General features: G+C 43.0%; 1 protein-coding gene across 2 annotated transcripts in view; it reads left to right on the top strand.

Moving 5' to 3' along the window:
- Pdpr (pyruvate dehydrogenase phosphatase regulatory subunit) overlaps positions 1–14212 on the top strand; it is a 35481-nt gene that overhangs the window by 1725 nt on the left and 19544 nt on the right. The window contains exons 2-9 of one of the 2 annotated variants that reach the window (XM_042700637.1): positions 5097–5325; positions 6459–6592; positions 6901–6982; positions 7072–7235; positions 9108–9229; positions 11537–11654; positions 12541–12690; positions 14002–14194. In XM_042700637.1, coding sequence (XP_042556571.1) covers positions 5102–5325; positions 6459–6592; positions 6901–6982; positions 7072–7235; positions 9108–9229; positions 11537–11654; positions 12541–12690; positions 14002–14194 — 1187 coding nt within the window. In that variant the 5' untranslated portion in view covers positions 5097–5101. Of the gene's footprint in view, positions 1–5042; positions 5326–6458; positions 6593–6900; positions 6983–7071; positions 7236–9107; positions 9230–11536; positions 11655–12540; positions 12691–14001; positions 14195–14212 lie in introns of both variants that reach the window. The other variant, XM_042700636.1, reaches the window with a different exon arrangement.

The following is a 14212-nucleotide window of genomic DNA, read 5'->3' as shown; positions in this document are numbered from 1 at the left end:
CAGAGTTCAAGCCCCACCCCTACCCACAACAACAAAAAGATTGCTCAGCAGAAGGTATTTTCTTTTCTTTTTTTTGGGTCCAGTCGTGGGGCCTGAACTCTGGGCCTGGGAGCTGTCCCTCAGCTCTTCAGCTCAAGGGTAGCGCTCTACCACTTGAGTCACAGCGCCACTTCCGGCTTTTGTCTTATGTGGTGCTGAGGAATTGAACTCAGGGCCTTGAACATGCAAGGCAAGTGCTCTACCACTGAGCCACCTTCCCAGCCCCCAGAAGGTATTTTCTAAGCACAGAACATTTCTCACTAATGTTTTTCAAAGTGATTTCAGGAACTTTACAAGAATTAAACCAGGTGATATTTATTTCTGACATCTTCCATTGTGTCTTTGGTAGAGTTAGCTTCCTTTGTTGTCAAGCTTTGCTCTGGTTTTGCTACCAGTCCTGTTGCTGGAGTGGACCTTAGTGCCAGCTGTCCTTTGTTTACTACTTTAAACTTCCCTTCCCTCCTTTAAAGTAATCATGATGAGCAGAAACTCAACAACCTTTGCTTGGTCTTGTTACTCTGAGCTGTTATGGTTTATTCCATTCTGGCGCTTGTTTTTTTATGCTTTTTACCTTTGCAGTTTCGTTCTTCCTGCTAGGGCATGAGCCTTAAGGTTCTGTCCTCACGACTTTGCTTACTTGTCTGGTTTTCTTTGCAAGGGTAGTACAGAGTAGTGATAAATGGCAGACTCTGGTGCTATACTGGCTGGGCTCACTACTGGCTCTGTCACTAACATTATAGGACTAAGAGTGAGTCACTTCCCACTGTCTGACCCTCAGTTTTTTGAATTATCGACTAGACATGATGAAGATACCTACCTCATGTGATTATGATGAGGCCCTAATTGAATACTTAGGGAGTGTCTTGGATTTTGCAAGTACCTTTAAACATACTTGACTTTGAAATTTTTTTTTTGGGGGGGTCAGGTTGGGTTTGAACTCAGAGCCTTGGGCACTTGCTACTTTTAACATCCTACACCTGAGCCCCTTTTTAAGTGCTGTTTCTGGGGCTTGAACTCAGTTTCTTTTTTTTTTAATCGGTTGTGGGGCTTGAACTCTGGGTCTGGATGCTGTCCCACAACTCTTCAGCTCAAGGCAAGTGCTGTATGACTTGAGCCACAGAGCCACTTCCAATTTTCAGGTGGTTAATTGAAGAATCTCATGGACTTTCCTGCCTGGGCTGGCTTTGAACCATGATCCTCAGATCTCAGCCTCCTGAGTGGTTAGGATTACAGGTTTTAGCTACCAGCGCTAGGCAGAGAGAGAGAGAGAGAGAGAGAAAGTGAAAGTGTGTCTGTGTATGTGTGTGTGTGTTGGTTGGTACTGAGGTTTAAACTTGGTCTCTCTATTCAAGGCTGGCACTATCACTTGAGCCATATTTTCACTGACTTTTTGCTGGTTTTTGGAGATAAGAATCACATAGGAGCCGGGTGCTGGTGGCTCATGCCTGTAATCCTAGCTACTCAGGAGGCTGAGATCTGAGAATCACGGTTCAAAGCCAGCCCTGGCAGGAAAGACTATGAGACTCCTATCTCCAATAAACCACCAGAGAACTGAAAGTGGTGCTGTAGCTCAAGTGGTAGAGCGCTCGCCTTGAGCTGAAGAACTGAGGGACAGTTCTCAGGCCCAGAGTTCAAGCCCCATGACTGACAAAAAAAAAAAAAAAAAGAATCACAGGCTTTTCTGCCCAGGCTTGCTTTGAAGTATGATCTTCAGATCTCAGCCTCCTGAGTAATTAGTAGTTTGTTGTTATTATTATTGCCCATACTTGGGCTTGAACTCAGAGCCTAGGTACTGTTCCTGAGCTTCTTTTGCTCAAGGTAGCACTTTACCACTTGAGCCACAGTGCCACTTCTGACTTTTTCTGTTTATATGGTACTGAGGAATCCAACCCAGGTCTTCAATGCATGCTAGGCAAGCACTCTACCACTAAGCCACATTTCCAGCCCAGTCATTGGTTATTTTTGAGAGAGCATTTCTCTTTGACTGGATCCACACCTGGAAAATGATCCACCTGTTTTATGCTTCTCCTGGTAGTTTTGATGGACACATCTTCATGCTCAGCTTCTTTCTTTTGAGATGAAGTCTTTTTTTCCTTGATCTGGCATTGAAACATGGTGTTCTTCCCAAGCTCATCCTCCCACACAGGTGGGAGCCCCTATAGTTAAGTAAGGGTCTGAGAACTGGGATCCTTGGATTTAGCCTGTCAAGTAGCTAGGATTGCAGGTATATAATCTGCCACTAGCACTTGACTTAAAAATTCTTTCAGAATCTGAGTTTGGTGTTCATGCCTGTAATCCCAGCACCTGGAAGGCTGAGGCTCGTAGAATGAGTTTTGAGGCCAGCCTGGTCTATATAGTGTGGTCTTGTCACAACAAAACTCAGAAAATTCTTTCAAGTACTATTGTTATAACCTTGAAATTAAAGGCCTCATCTAGAGATCTGTAGTTCATTAATATTTTTTCCTATATCTTTTGTTCTCTGTCACCAGCATTTGTTTCCTAGGTGCCTGTGGTAAGTGCCTGGAAACTAGGAACAAATTATTGTTGGTCTCTGGTTCCAGAGAGTGCCATTTAACTGGGGAGTAATAGCAACCACTTTCTGAGTGTTTCTTAAGGACCAGTTGCCCATTCTTCCTGCATTGGTTGTATGGCCTAGTCTTTCCTCATGAAGTAGATAATCATTGTAGAATAGATAGATATTCTTAGCTCATATAACAGATGAGGAACTGGAGGGACAGAGAAAGACAGAGACACACACACACACCTCTCTCTCTCTCTCTCTCTCTCTCTCTCTCTCTCTCTCTCTCTCTCTCTCTCTCTCTCTCTCCCTCTCTCCCTCCCTCCCTCCCTCCCTCCCTCCCTCCCTCTCCCTCTCCCTCTCTCCCTCTCTCCCTCTCTCCCTCTCTCCCTCTCTCCCTCTCTCCCTCTCTCTCTCTCTCTCTCTCTCCCTCCCTCTCCCTCCCTCTCTCTCCCCCTCCCCTCTCTCATCTTTCACACCCAGATCTTTCTCAGAGCCTGGGTTTTCCACTGGGTTCTTCCCTGCTTGGCATACAAATAGTTCAGCAATGTGGGAAGTTTTTGTTGGGAAAAGTGTGGGATGCTATAGAAGGACACAGAAGAGGCGTTTATTCATGGACAGGGCCATCTGATGTTGAATACTCTGTCACTTGAGGCAGTTATCTTTCTTTGAGGGAGGCATGGCAGAAACAGTGCCAGTTAGAGGAACAGGATGCACAGGTCCTGGGCATGAAGGAAGTTAAGCTTGGCGTATTATTACAAGTTTAATTGGGCTTGATCACACAGTGTGAGAGGACAAAGCAGTAAGGCCAGCGATCAAAACAAAACAAACCCAAAAACTGGATTGTTGGGCTGGGAATATAGCTTAGTGGTAGAGTGCTTGCCTAGCATGCATGAAGCCCTGGATTCGATTCCTCAATACCATGTAAACAGAAAAAGTCGGAAGTGGCGCTGTGGCTCAATTCGTAAAGTGCTAGCCTTGAGCAAAAGAAGCTCAGGGAAAGTGCCTAGGCCCTGAGTTCAAGCCCCAGGCCTGGCAAAAAACAAAAATAAAAAACTGGATTGCACTTTATACTAAGGAGTTGTGACTTTTTCCTATGAGCCTCAAAGTCATTGAAGAATTGTATCTGGTGCTATGAAATAAGATTTCCATTATAGGGCTGGGAAGGTGGCTCACTGGAAGAGTGCTTGCCTTGCGTGCATGAGGCCCTAGGTTCGATTCCTTAGCACTGCATAAGCAAAAAAAAAAAAAAAAGCCGGAAGTGGCGCTGTGGCTCAAGTGTCTTGAGCTGAAGAGCTGAGTGACAGCGCCCAGGCCCAGAGTTCAAGCCCCACGACTGGACCAGAAAAAAAAAAAAAGATTTCTATTATAGGTTTGTTTTCCATATATGAGTGAGAACATATGATACCTTGTTTTTATTTTTCTGTTGTAGGGCTTCAACTCTGGGTCTGAGCACTGTCCCAGAGTTCTTTTTGCTCAAGGCTAGAGGTCTACCACTTTGAGCCACTTCTGTTTTTTGGTTGTCACTTCCGTTTTTGTTTTTGCTTTTGTTTTTTTGGTTATTTGGAGACAAAGTTCTGATGGACTTTCCTGCCCTGGCTGATTTTGAGCCATGATCCTCAGGTCTTAGCTAGGATTACAGGCATGAGCCACTAGCACCTGGCTTGATACTTTATTTTTTGTGCCAGTACCAGGGCCTCGGCACTCATCCTTAGCTTTTTCACTCAACGCTGATGTTCTACCACCTGAGCCATAGTGTCACTTCCAGCTTTTGCTGGTTAATGGGAAATTAAGAGTCTCGTGGATTTTCCTGCCCAGGCCAGCTTTGAGCTGTGATCCTTAGCTTGTTGTCTCCTGAGTACAGGCAGGATTCATGGTGCCCCTCTGATACCTTCTTTTTTAAATTTATTATTTTTTTTTTTGTGCCAGTCCTAGGACTTGAACTTGGGGCCTGAGTGCTGTCTTCAGCTTTTTTTGGGGGGGAGGGTGGGGGTGAGGGGCTGTCAGCCGTGGGGTTTGGACTCAGGGCTTGCGAGCACTCAACCACTTTGAGCCACAGGGACACTTCTGGTTTTCTGGCTGTTAATTGGAGATAAGAGTCTCATGGACTTTTCTGCCTGGGGTGGCTTTGAAGTACAATCCTTAGATCTCTGCCTCCTGAGTAACCAGAATTACAGATGTGAGCCACCAGTGCCTGAGAGCTTTTTTTTTTTTTTTTGCTCCAGGATAGCCCTCTACCACTTGAGCCACAGCTCTACTTCTGTTTTTGTTTTGTTTTGGCTTATTTCCTGTCCATGCTGGCTTCAAACTGTGATCCTTGATGCTCAGCCTCCTGAACAGCTAGGATTATTGCGTGCGCCATTGTTGCTCAGCTTAATTTGCTAAATCTTTTTTCTTATTACTCCTACTGTGTTCAATGGAATGAAATATATTTTTCTGTCTAGTTTGAATTGTTGGAATGAAATATGTTTTCTTTTCTGTTTAGTTTGACTTCTTGGGATTTCCTTAGCTGAATGAGAGCACATCTGGTTAGTGACAGACGTGATGCTTTTCCGATTGCTGTCTATTGTTCGAAGACAAAAAACCAGTTCAGGATGGCAGAGTTGGTCCTCAGCAAGACGCAACATGACAGCTGCCGAGGCTCAGTCTGTTTCCCTGCCTGCCCAGGCCCAGGTGGTCATCTGTGGGGGTGGAATCATGGGCACATCTGTGGCCTATCACCTCTCCAAGATGGGATGGAAGGATATTATCCTTTTGGAGCAGGGCAGGTAAGGCTGGACAGGTCGTTGTTCATTTAAATACAGCCCACATTATTTCATAAACACAAATTCTTGTCAAAATCTAAAATGTTGCAAAAAAAAAAAAAATCTATTAGGTCAAAAAACTCCTCCAAAAAAAAACAAAAAAACATGAAGCAGCAGTGGTTCACACCTATAATCTTATCTACTCAGGAGGCTGAGATCTGAGGATTATAGGTTAAAATCAGCCCAGGTAGGAATGTTTGTGACACTGTTATCTCCAAGTAGCCACCAAAAAGCTAGATGTAGAGTTGTGGTTCAAGTAGTATTGTCAGCCTTGAGCAAATAAAAGCTCAAGATAGTGTCCACGCCATGATTTCAGGACCCAGGATTAGCACAAAACAAAACCAACTCCTAAACAGTCAATTGTTCACTAAAACCAAGGAAAGTCACAGATTGTCACAGCAAAAAGAAGAATGAGGAGGCAGTTAATACTGATGTATGAATATTGGTTAAGTGAAACATTTTTAGTGAAGAAATTAGTAATGAGTGAAAGGCAGTTAAAGGTACATTGGAACTCTGTCTTTACAGTTTTTCTGGAAATCTAAAACTGTTTTAAAGTTTAAAAAAAAAAATGAGCAGAAAGTAGCCACCTTTGTTCAGCTCACAAGCCTTAGGATTTAGGTTGCTAGAGTAAGAAAAGATGTGCTGTGAACACAGACACGCATCCTTCTAAGACATTTGTTTTTGTTGAAATCTGCTCTTCAAAAAGCAGAAAACAGATGTGGTGTTAGGCATTATAAAACAAAGTATAGGAGATTTCACCTTGATTTTTCACATGCTACTGAGTAATATTTAGACTAGCTATTTGTAAGACATTATTACAGAAGAGAGGGAATGAGAAAAACCTATACCATTTTCATTAGGATAGCAAAGCCACTGGCACCTGGCAAGATGGAGTTTCTTGAACTTTTATACCTAGCTGGCCTTTAACTGTGATTCCCTTATCCTCTACCTCTGCCTCCCATATAGCTAATTATAGGCTTGAGCCACTGTGCTCAGCTCTGTTTCTATCTTTTGATATTACAAGCAATGCTATAGTTGGGAACCTTGAACTTTTTTCACAGATATATGAGTATACCAGCATTTTATCTATCCTGTAGGTTGGCTGCAGGCTCTACTAGATTCTGTGCTGGAATTGTGAGCACTGCCAGACACTTGACTATCGAGCAGAAGATGGCAGACTATTCAAACAAACTCTACCATCAGTTAGAGCAAGAAACAGGGATCCAAACAGGTAAGCAGGTAATCTGCCCTTTATTGATTTACCTGTCCCCAAACTCTTAGTGTTTACTGTATAGTCCTATAGCAGGTTTTCCTGGAGATAGGGTAATTAAGATTTCAGTTTTAGCTGAGTGCTGATGGCTCACGCCTATAATGCTAGCTACTTAGGAGGCTGGATAGGAAGATCACAGTTCAAAGCCAGCCCAGGCAGGAAAGCCTGTGAGACTTTTTGGTCACGGAGCTTAAACTCAGAGCCTGAGTGTTTGTTGTCCCTGAGCTTTGAAATGCTTAAGACTAGTTCTCTACCACTTTTTCTTACAGGTTACATAAGAACAGGCTCAATTTCTCTGGCCCAAACACAGGACCGGCTAATCTCTTTGAAGCGTATCAACTCAAGGCTGAAGTATGTAAGAGGCTAGAAGCCCATCCTGACTTTACTAACTTGACCTCTGGGGCATGTGAATATTATTGTTCCCTTGTGTTCTATGGCAGTGTTATAGGTATCCCTTCTGAGATCATCTCTCCCAAGAAAGTGGCTGAACTTCACCCTCTCCTCAATGTGCACGACCTGGTGGGGGCCATGCATGTTCCTGAGGATGCAGTGGTATCCTCTGCTGATGTGGCTCTTGCCCTTGCAAGTGCTGCTTCCCAGAACGGTGAGCTTCGTGTTTTCTTAACATGGGTTTGGGAGGAAGAGCTTATCTAAGTAAGGGCCTTAATAGGCAACAACACCAACTGAAGTTTGTGAAACTTCCTCAGTGGGGTATGGGGTATTCAGCTTCACGTTTTTTGAACACTACTTTTTTCTTTTGCACTGCTCCTGGGCTCGAACCTGGCCTGGCACTGTTCCTGAGCTCTTTTGCTCAAGGGTAGGGACCTACTGCTTCAGCTACACTTCTATTTATGGGTTTTTGTTGGCTACTTGGTCTCATAGACTTTTCTGCCCCGACTGGCTTTGATCTATGACCCTCAGATCTCAGCCTCCTGATAGGTAGCTAGTATTACATGCATGAGCCATTGGTGCCTTGCATTGCTAAATTTTAAAATACAGTAAGTATTTTCCCTTGAGGCTACATTTGTCCAAGTTATAAAGAACTACTTTTAGTGCTGATTAATGTAGTTGAGTCTTAAGGAAATCCCGCGGGGGGGGCCCCCCCCCACACACACTGGTGCCACACACACACCTGAGACACTCTCAAGTTAGAACATACCTTGAGTATTTAATCCATAGTTTAACTTGTGAGCCAGAATCAGAATGAATGACAAGGAAGCTTATTAGTGTCCAGAGTATTATATACTTAGGATAATATGATTCATGATGTGGACAGAGTAAAATTTGAACCCTGTTCCTGTTCCATATTTGATTGCTAGCATTTAGTGATTATGCAGTAAAGTCTGTTTTTATTTCTCTTATTTTTATATTTTGTCGGTCATGGGGCTTGAACTCTGGGCTTGGGCCCTGTCCCTGTGCTCTTCAGCTCAAGGCGAGCACGCTACCACTTGAGCCACAGCGCCACTTTCGGTTTTCTAGTGGTTTATTGGAGATAAGAATCTCACAGACTTTCATGCCCTTTCATGGCTGGCTTTGAACCGAGATCAGCCTCCAGAGTAGCTAGGATACAGTCGTGAGCCACCGGCGCCCAGCTATATTAAAGTCTGTTTTTAAATAAGCTTACTATTTTCAGTATTGGACAAGACCAAATAACAGTCTCAAGATGGTGCTTTTCAGGGTTGTTTGTAATATTGGTGTTTGAATTCAGGGCCTTGAGCCTGTTAGACAAGTGCCTAACCATTAAGCATGTATCCAGTTCTTTTTTGCAGTGGGTATCTTGAGATACCCACTCTTTGCAGAGGCCTTCCCCTGGATGACGGGCCTCCTATTTTAGACTTAGCTCAGATGACAGGGTGTACCACTGCACACGGCTTCTTTGTTTTTTAATTTATTTTAAAGGTGATGAACGGGGATTACAGTTACATAAGGTAATGAGTATATTTCTTTTTAAACATTTATCCCCTCCTTCATTTTCTCCTGCTTATCACTTCCCACTCCCCTTCTCCCACCAGCTTCGTTGTTGAGATGGAGTTTCATAAACTTTTTTCTCTGGATGGCATTGAACTATGCTCTTCTTTGTCTTATCTCTGGATTAGTTAGGATTAGAGGCTCAAGTTACTACATTCAGTGGGATTTTTCTTTTTTTTTCTTTTTGGTCCAGTTGTGGGGCCTGAACTCTGGGCCTGGGCACTGTCCCTCAGCTCTTCAGCTCAAGGCTAGCGCTCTACCACTAGAGCCACAGCACCATTTCCGGCTTTTTTCTTTTTACTTATGTGGTGCTGAGGAATTGAACCCAGGGACTCATGCATGCAAGGCAAGCACTCTACCACTGAGCCACCTTCCCAGCCCGGATTTTTGTTTTTCAAATTAAAGCTCTGACTCCCTTAGTATTTCTTTGTGGTGGAAAATGTGCAGAAACCTTAATTCTGGAATATCAGAAGATGGATTCATTCTTCTATAATTTACCTTGGCACAGGTGTTCAGATTTATGATCGGACAACTATTCTTCATGTAATGGTGAAAAAAGGCCAAGTTACTGGTGTGGAGACAGATAAAGGACAGATAGAATGCCAATATTTTGTCAACTGTGCTGGTCAGGTAGGTTAACAGAATTGCTTGGTGGTTTTATTTGGATTTCAATGCTGGGTTGTTTTTATTTAGTTTTTGGTGCTTTTGGGGGAGTGTACAGATGCAAGATTAATATGTGACTGACTAAAAAGGACAGCAGGTACTATTTTACTAGTTGGGACCAGGAAATTCAGAATTCCCTTTTTTTCTGGTCCTGGCGCTTGAACTTGGGGCTTGGGCTTTGTCTCTGAGGCTCTCTGTGCTAAAGGCTTGCGCTCTACCGCTTTAGCCACAGAGCCACTTCCAGCTTTTTCTGAGTAGTTTATTGGAGATAAAAAGTCTCATGGACTTTCCTGCCTGGGCTGGCTTTGAACTGTGCTCCTCAGATCTCAGCCTCCTAAGTAGCTAGGATAACAGGTGTGAGCCACCAGAACCCTGTGGAAATTCAGAATTCTTATAATGTAAATTAGAAACCTATACTTGCCTCATATAGAAGCATCTGTGACCTTTTCTTTCCTCAATACTGCGTAAATTGATGCCATCCTAGTCAGAAAGCCAAAGTCAGGCATTGACATGAATCCTTGGATCTTTCTCTGGTGTTACATTTCATTCTACAACCTAACAAATAAAACATTAGCAAAGGGACTGGTGGCTCATGCCTTTGATTCTAGCTACTCAGGAGGCTGAGATCTGAGATTGCAGTTGGAAGCCAGCCCAGGCAGAAAACTCACTGTAAGACTCTTACCTCCAATTAACCACTCAAAAAACTGGAAGTAGAGCTGTGTTTCAAAGTAGTAGAGTGCTAGCCTTAAGAAAAAGAGCCTCAAGGGGGCTGGGAAGGTGGCTCAGTGGTAGAGCGCTTGCCTTGCATGCATGAGGCCTTGGGTTCCAGTCCTCAGCACCACATAAGCAAAAAGAAAAAAGCTGGAAGTGGCACTGTGGCTCAAAAGGTAGAGTGCTAGCCTTGAGCTGAAGAGCTGAGGGACAGCGCCCAGGCCCAGAGTTCAGGCCCCATGACCGGCCCCCCCCCCCCCCAAAAAAAAAAAAAAAAAAGAAAAAGAGCTCAGGTACAGTGCCCAGGCCCTGCATTTAAGCTCTACATACTACAAAAAACCAACATTAGCCTCTTTTGTTGTGTAGACTGTGGATTCAGTTTCCAGACACTTCTGCTTCTGACGCAGATTGGTGACTTGCCTTCCATTCTGAGTTCTTTTTTGTTTTTTGTTTTGACAAAACAAAAAGTCCTAGGGCTTGAAGTCAGGGCACTGTCTGTGAGCTTCTTTTGCTTAAGGCTAGCACCCTACCACTTGACGCATAGCACCACTTCCAGCTTTTTTCTGCTTATGTGGGACTGAGGAATTGAACCCAGGTTTTCATGCACTCTAGGCAAGCACTCTACCACTAAGCCACGTTCCCATCCCCATTCTTTTTTTTTTTTTATTGTGAAAAACTGTACAGAGGGGTTACAATTACATGGGCAAGATAATGAGTACATTTCTTATCAAGCATTGTAGCCTCCTCCTTTGTTTCCCCTTCCCATCCCTTCCAAGCCCCCCCCCCCCAATCCTCCCCCCACCCTCCCATCCCCATTCTTAAGATGATCTAGGAAGTACTTTTTGCCTAGTGCAGTTCATTTAATGATTGAGATTTGGGGTTTATAGTTGAGACTTGGCAATTTATTAAAAGGGCCTCCTTAGATTAACTTGCAAATCTGTCTTCTTTGATGGAAAGGTACTTTTGTGTTTTAAAAAGTATAGCTTTGCCAGGCACCAGTGGCTCATACCTGTAATCCTAGCTACTTAGAAGGCTAAAATCTGAGGATCATAGTTCAAAGCCTGCCTGGGTAGAAAACTCCGTAAGACTCTCTTATCTCCAATTAACCACTCAAAAACCAGAAGTGGGTACTGTGGCTCAAAGTGGTAGAGCTCTAGCCAAAAAAAAAAAAAAAAGCAGTGTTAAACCAGGTACCTGTGCCTCACATCTGTAATCCTAGTCCTAAGGGAAGGTTAAGATCTGAAGACGTTGGTTCAACTTTGACTTTTTTTTTTCGTCAGTAGTGGGACTTGAACTCTGGGCTTGGGCATTAGGATCTTGGTTCTAAGCTAGATAAATCTAACAGACTCTGATTTCCAGTTAACTAGCAAAAAGCCAGAAGTGTGGCTCAAGTGGAAGGGTGCTAGTGTTAACCTTGAGCAAAACTCAGGCACAGCACCCAGTCCCTGAGTTCAAGCCCTAAGGACCAGCATACACACATAAATAATAATAACTCTTCAAGAGGCCAAACTTGCTCATTTGTGTTTCTGTTCCTCTTCCTACCCACAAATTGTCTATTTTTAGTGGGCATATGAGCTAGGTCTGTCCAACGAGGAGCCAGTTAGTATCCCGTTACACGCCTGTGAGCACTTCTACCTTCTGACTCGCCCCTTGGAGACCCCTCTGCAGAGCACCACACCAAGTGAGGACTTTCACTTCTTCACAGTTGTATCTCCTTGCTAGTATCCTGTCTGCTAATATCCTGTCTTAAGTATAAGTTGTCTGAAAGAGAGTTTTTTTGGAGCATGTTTATAGCGAGATGGAACCAAGTCTAACTTTTTTTGATAGCTGTTTAGGGAAATGATTGCCAAAATGGATAAAGAATTTTCACAAGCTGGGGCTGGGAAGGTAGCTCAGCGGTAGAGTGCATGCCTTGCAAGCATGAGGCCCTGGGTTCGATTCCTCAGCACCACATAAACAGAAAAAGCCGGAAGTGGCGCTGTGGCTCCAGTGGTAGAGCACTAGCCTTGAGCTGAAGAGCTGAGGGACAGTGCCCAGACCCAGAGTTCAGCCCCCACGACTGGCAAAAAAAAAAAAGAATTTTCACAAGCTAACTTTTGTCCCAAATACAGTCATTGGGAATATTTGAAATATTAATTTTGAGTTTTTAACTTGAATACAATCAACTTTAGGAATATCATGGATAAACCATAAACTTGAGTGGTTTAGCTGTTCAGGTATTTTAAAGGTCTTAATACCTGGAATAACTCTGCAGTTCCTCTGTTTTTTGTTTTTTGGGTTTTTTTGGCTTAGCACAGTCACTATCATATAGTTCAGTTTTGAAGCAAAAGCTTCTTGATAGGGATTGGGATAATTAAAGAAATTCTTTTTTCTGAAAATCTGAATGGAAAGATTCTCTCCTATGACCTCCAGTGGTATTTTAAAATTAACTAATGCCTCTGCTTATTGGCTATTATTCCATTAGTAAAGCCATTCAGGAGCTTTTGTTTCTTTTTCTACTCAGGAAGGTGGTTTGCTTCTAAACTTGTGTTTTTCTCTTCTATTCTCTCGTCATTTATCTTTCCTAGCTATTGTAGATGCTGATGGAAGAATTTATATTCGGAACTGGCAGGGTGGCATCTTGTCTGGGGGTTTTGAGAAGAATCCGAAACCTATTTTCACTGAAGGCAAGAACCAGCTGGAAATTCAGAACCTGCAGGAAGACTGGGATCACTTTGGTATGTGAAGTAAATCATTGTAATAATGCCATCTATATGTAAGATCTTTTATTTTTCAAAACATTTTCAGGAATAGCTCCTTATTTCATCTTAATAACTCCATGAAGTACAATAATAGTTAGAAAAGGGCAGTCAGTCTGCAGGGCTTTCCTGGTCTAAGGATATAAAATTATTCATTAGCATATTTAGGAGACTATAGTCTTAACAGATGTAGATCATTATTCACCTAAAACCATTGCTAAAATTTTGGGCTAGAAAGAGACTTTTTTTGTAAGACTTCATAAGAAACTTAGCTTTTTTTTAGAAAGCAGAACTGTTTTTGTTAATGTCATCTATTAATTTTTTTTTTTTTTTTGGTCGGTCATGGTGCTTGAACTCTGGACATGATCACTGTCCCTCAGCTCTTGAGCTCAAGGAGAGCACTCTACCATTTGAGCCACAGCACCACTTCAGGTTTTCTGGTGGTTAATTGGAGAAGAGTCTCACGGCCTTTCTTGCCCAGGCTGGCTTTGAACTATGGTCCTCAGATCTCAGCCTCCTGAGAGCTAGGATTACAGGCATGAGCCACCAGCGCCCCAGCTCATCTATTAAATTTTAAAGTAATTTTTTATTTACTAAAAAAATGAAGTCACATGGTTCCATATTTGCAGAATAGAAAGGGGTTGCTAGAGAATCTTTCTCCCATCCTGATGGACTTTGAGACAGGGTGTCCCTTTGTAGCTCTTAAATTGATCTTGAACTCACATTTCTCCTATCTAAGCCTTCTGAGTACTGATTACAGACATGTCACACTGCCCAGCTTGAACTTTTTTTTTAATAAGCATTTCTTAAGGGATATTTCAAAGCAACTAGAGCAGTAGAGGGAATGCCCATTCCTGTCACTCAGCTCCAAACTGTTTTCATGTTAGCACTGCCCAGTGCTAACATGGATCGGCTAGATGGATTTACCATAATACAGGGTGAGGATCTGTTTTTTGCACCTATGTCAATTTAGAAAACATTGCCTTTCATAGAAATTAAGTGCCATTTCAGAGCTTTTCTGCTCTTGCTGACCCCTTCCAGATTACTGCCTATAGCCATGTGTATTACTTGCTACTCTGTAGATCTTGTCCTTACTACAGTTTTTTTTTTCCCCTGTTTATGCCAAGCATTTTGCAGATATGTACTGCAGAAGCTATCTACTGATAAGTAGCCCAGCTGGCTTTTAGAAAAACCTTTCCTTTCTGAAAGGAAAGTAAAAAAGTAAAGGCTTGAAAGGTTTTTTATTTCCCAAAGGTGAGGACATTGTTTGGGTTTGTTTTGATTGCTCAGAGCCCCTGTTGAGTTCCCTCCTGCGTAGGATGCCAGAATTGGAGACTCTGGAGATCATGAAGTTGGTGAATTGCCCCGAGACCTTCACACCAGACATGAGGTGCATCATGGGCGAGTCTCCTGTAGTACAGGGCTACTTTGTCCTGGCAGGGATGAACTCTGCTGGCCTGTCGTTTGGTGGAGGAGCTGGAAAGTAAGTTTTTCTCCCATA

This window comes from Dipodomys spectabilis, unplaced genomic scaffold (assembly GCF_019054845.1).
Source record: "Dipodomys spectabilis isolate Male_0828 unplaced genomic scaffold, ASM1905484v1 ptg000273l, whole genome shotgun sequence".
NCBI classification, from domain to species: domain Eukaryota; kingdom Metazoa; phylum Chordata; class Mammalia; order Rodentia; family Heteromyidae; genus Dipodomys; species Dipodomys spectabilis.
This window is presented reverse-complemented; position numbering and strand designations above follow the sequence as displayed.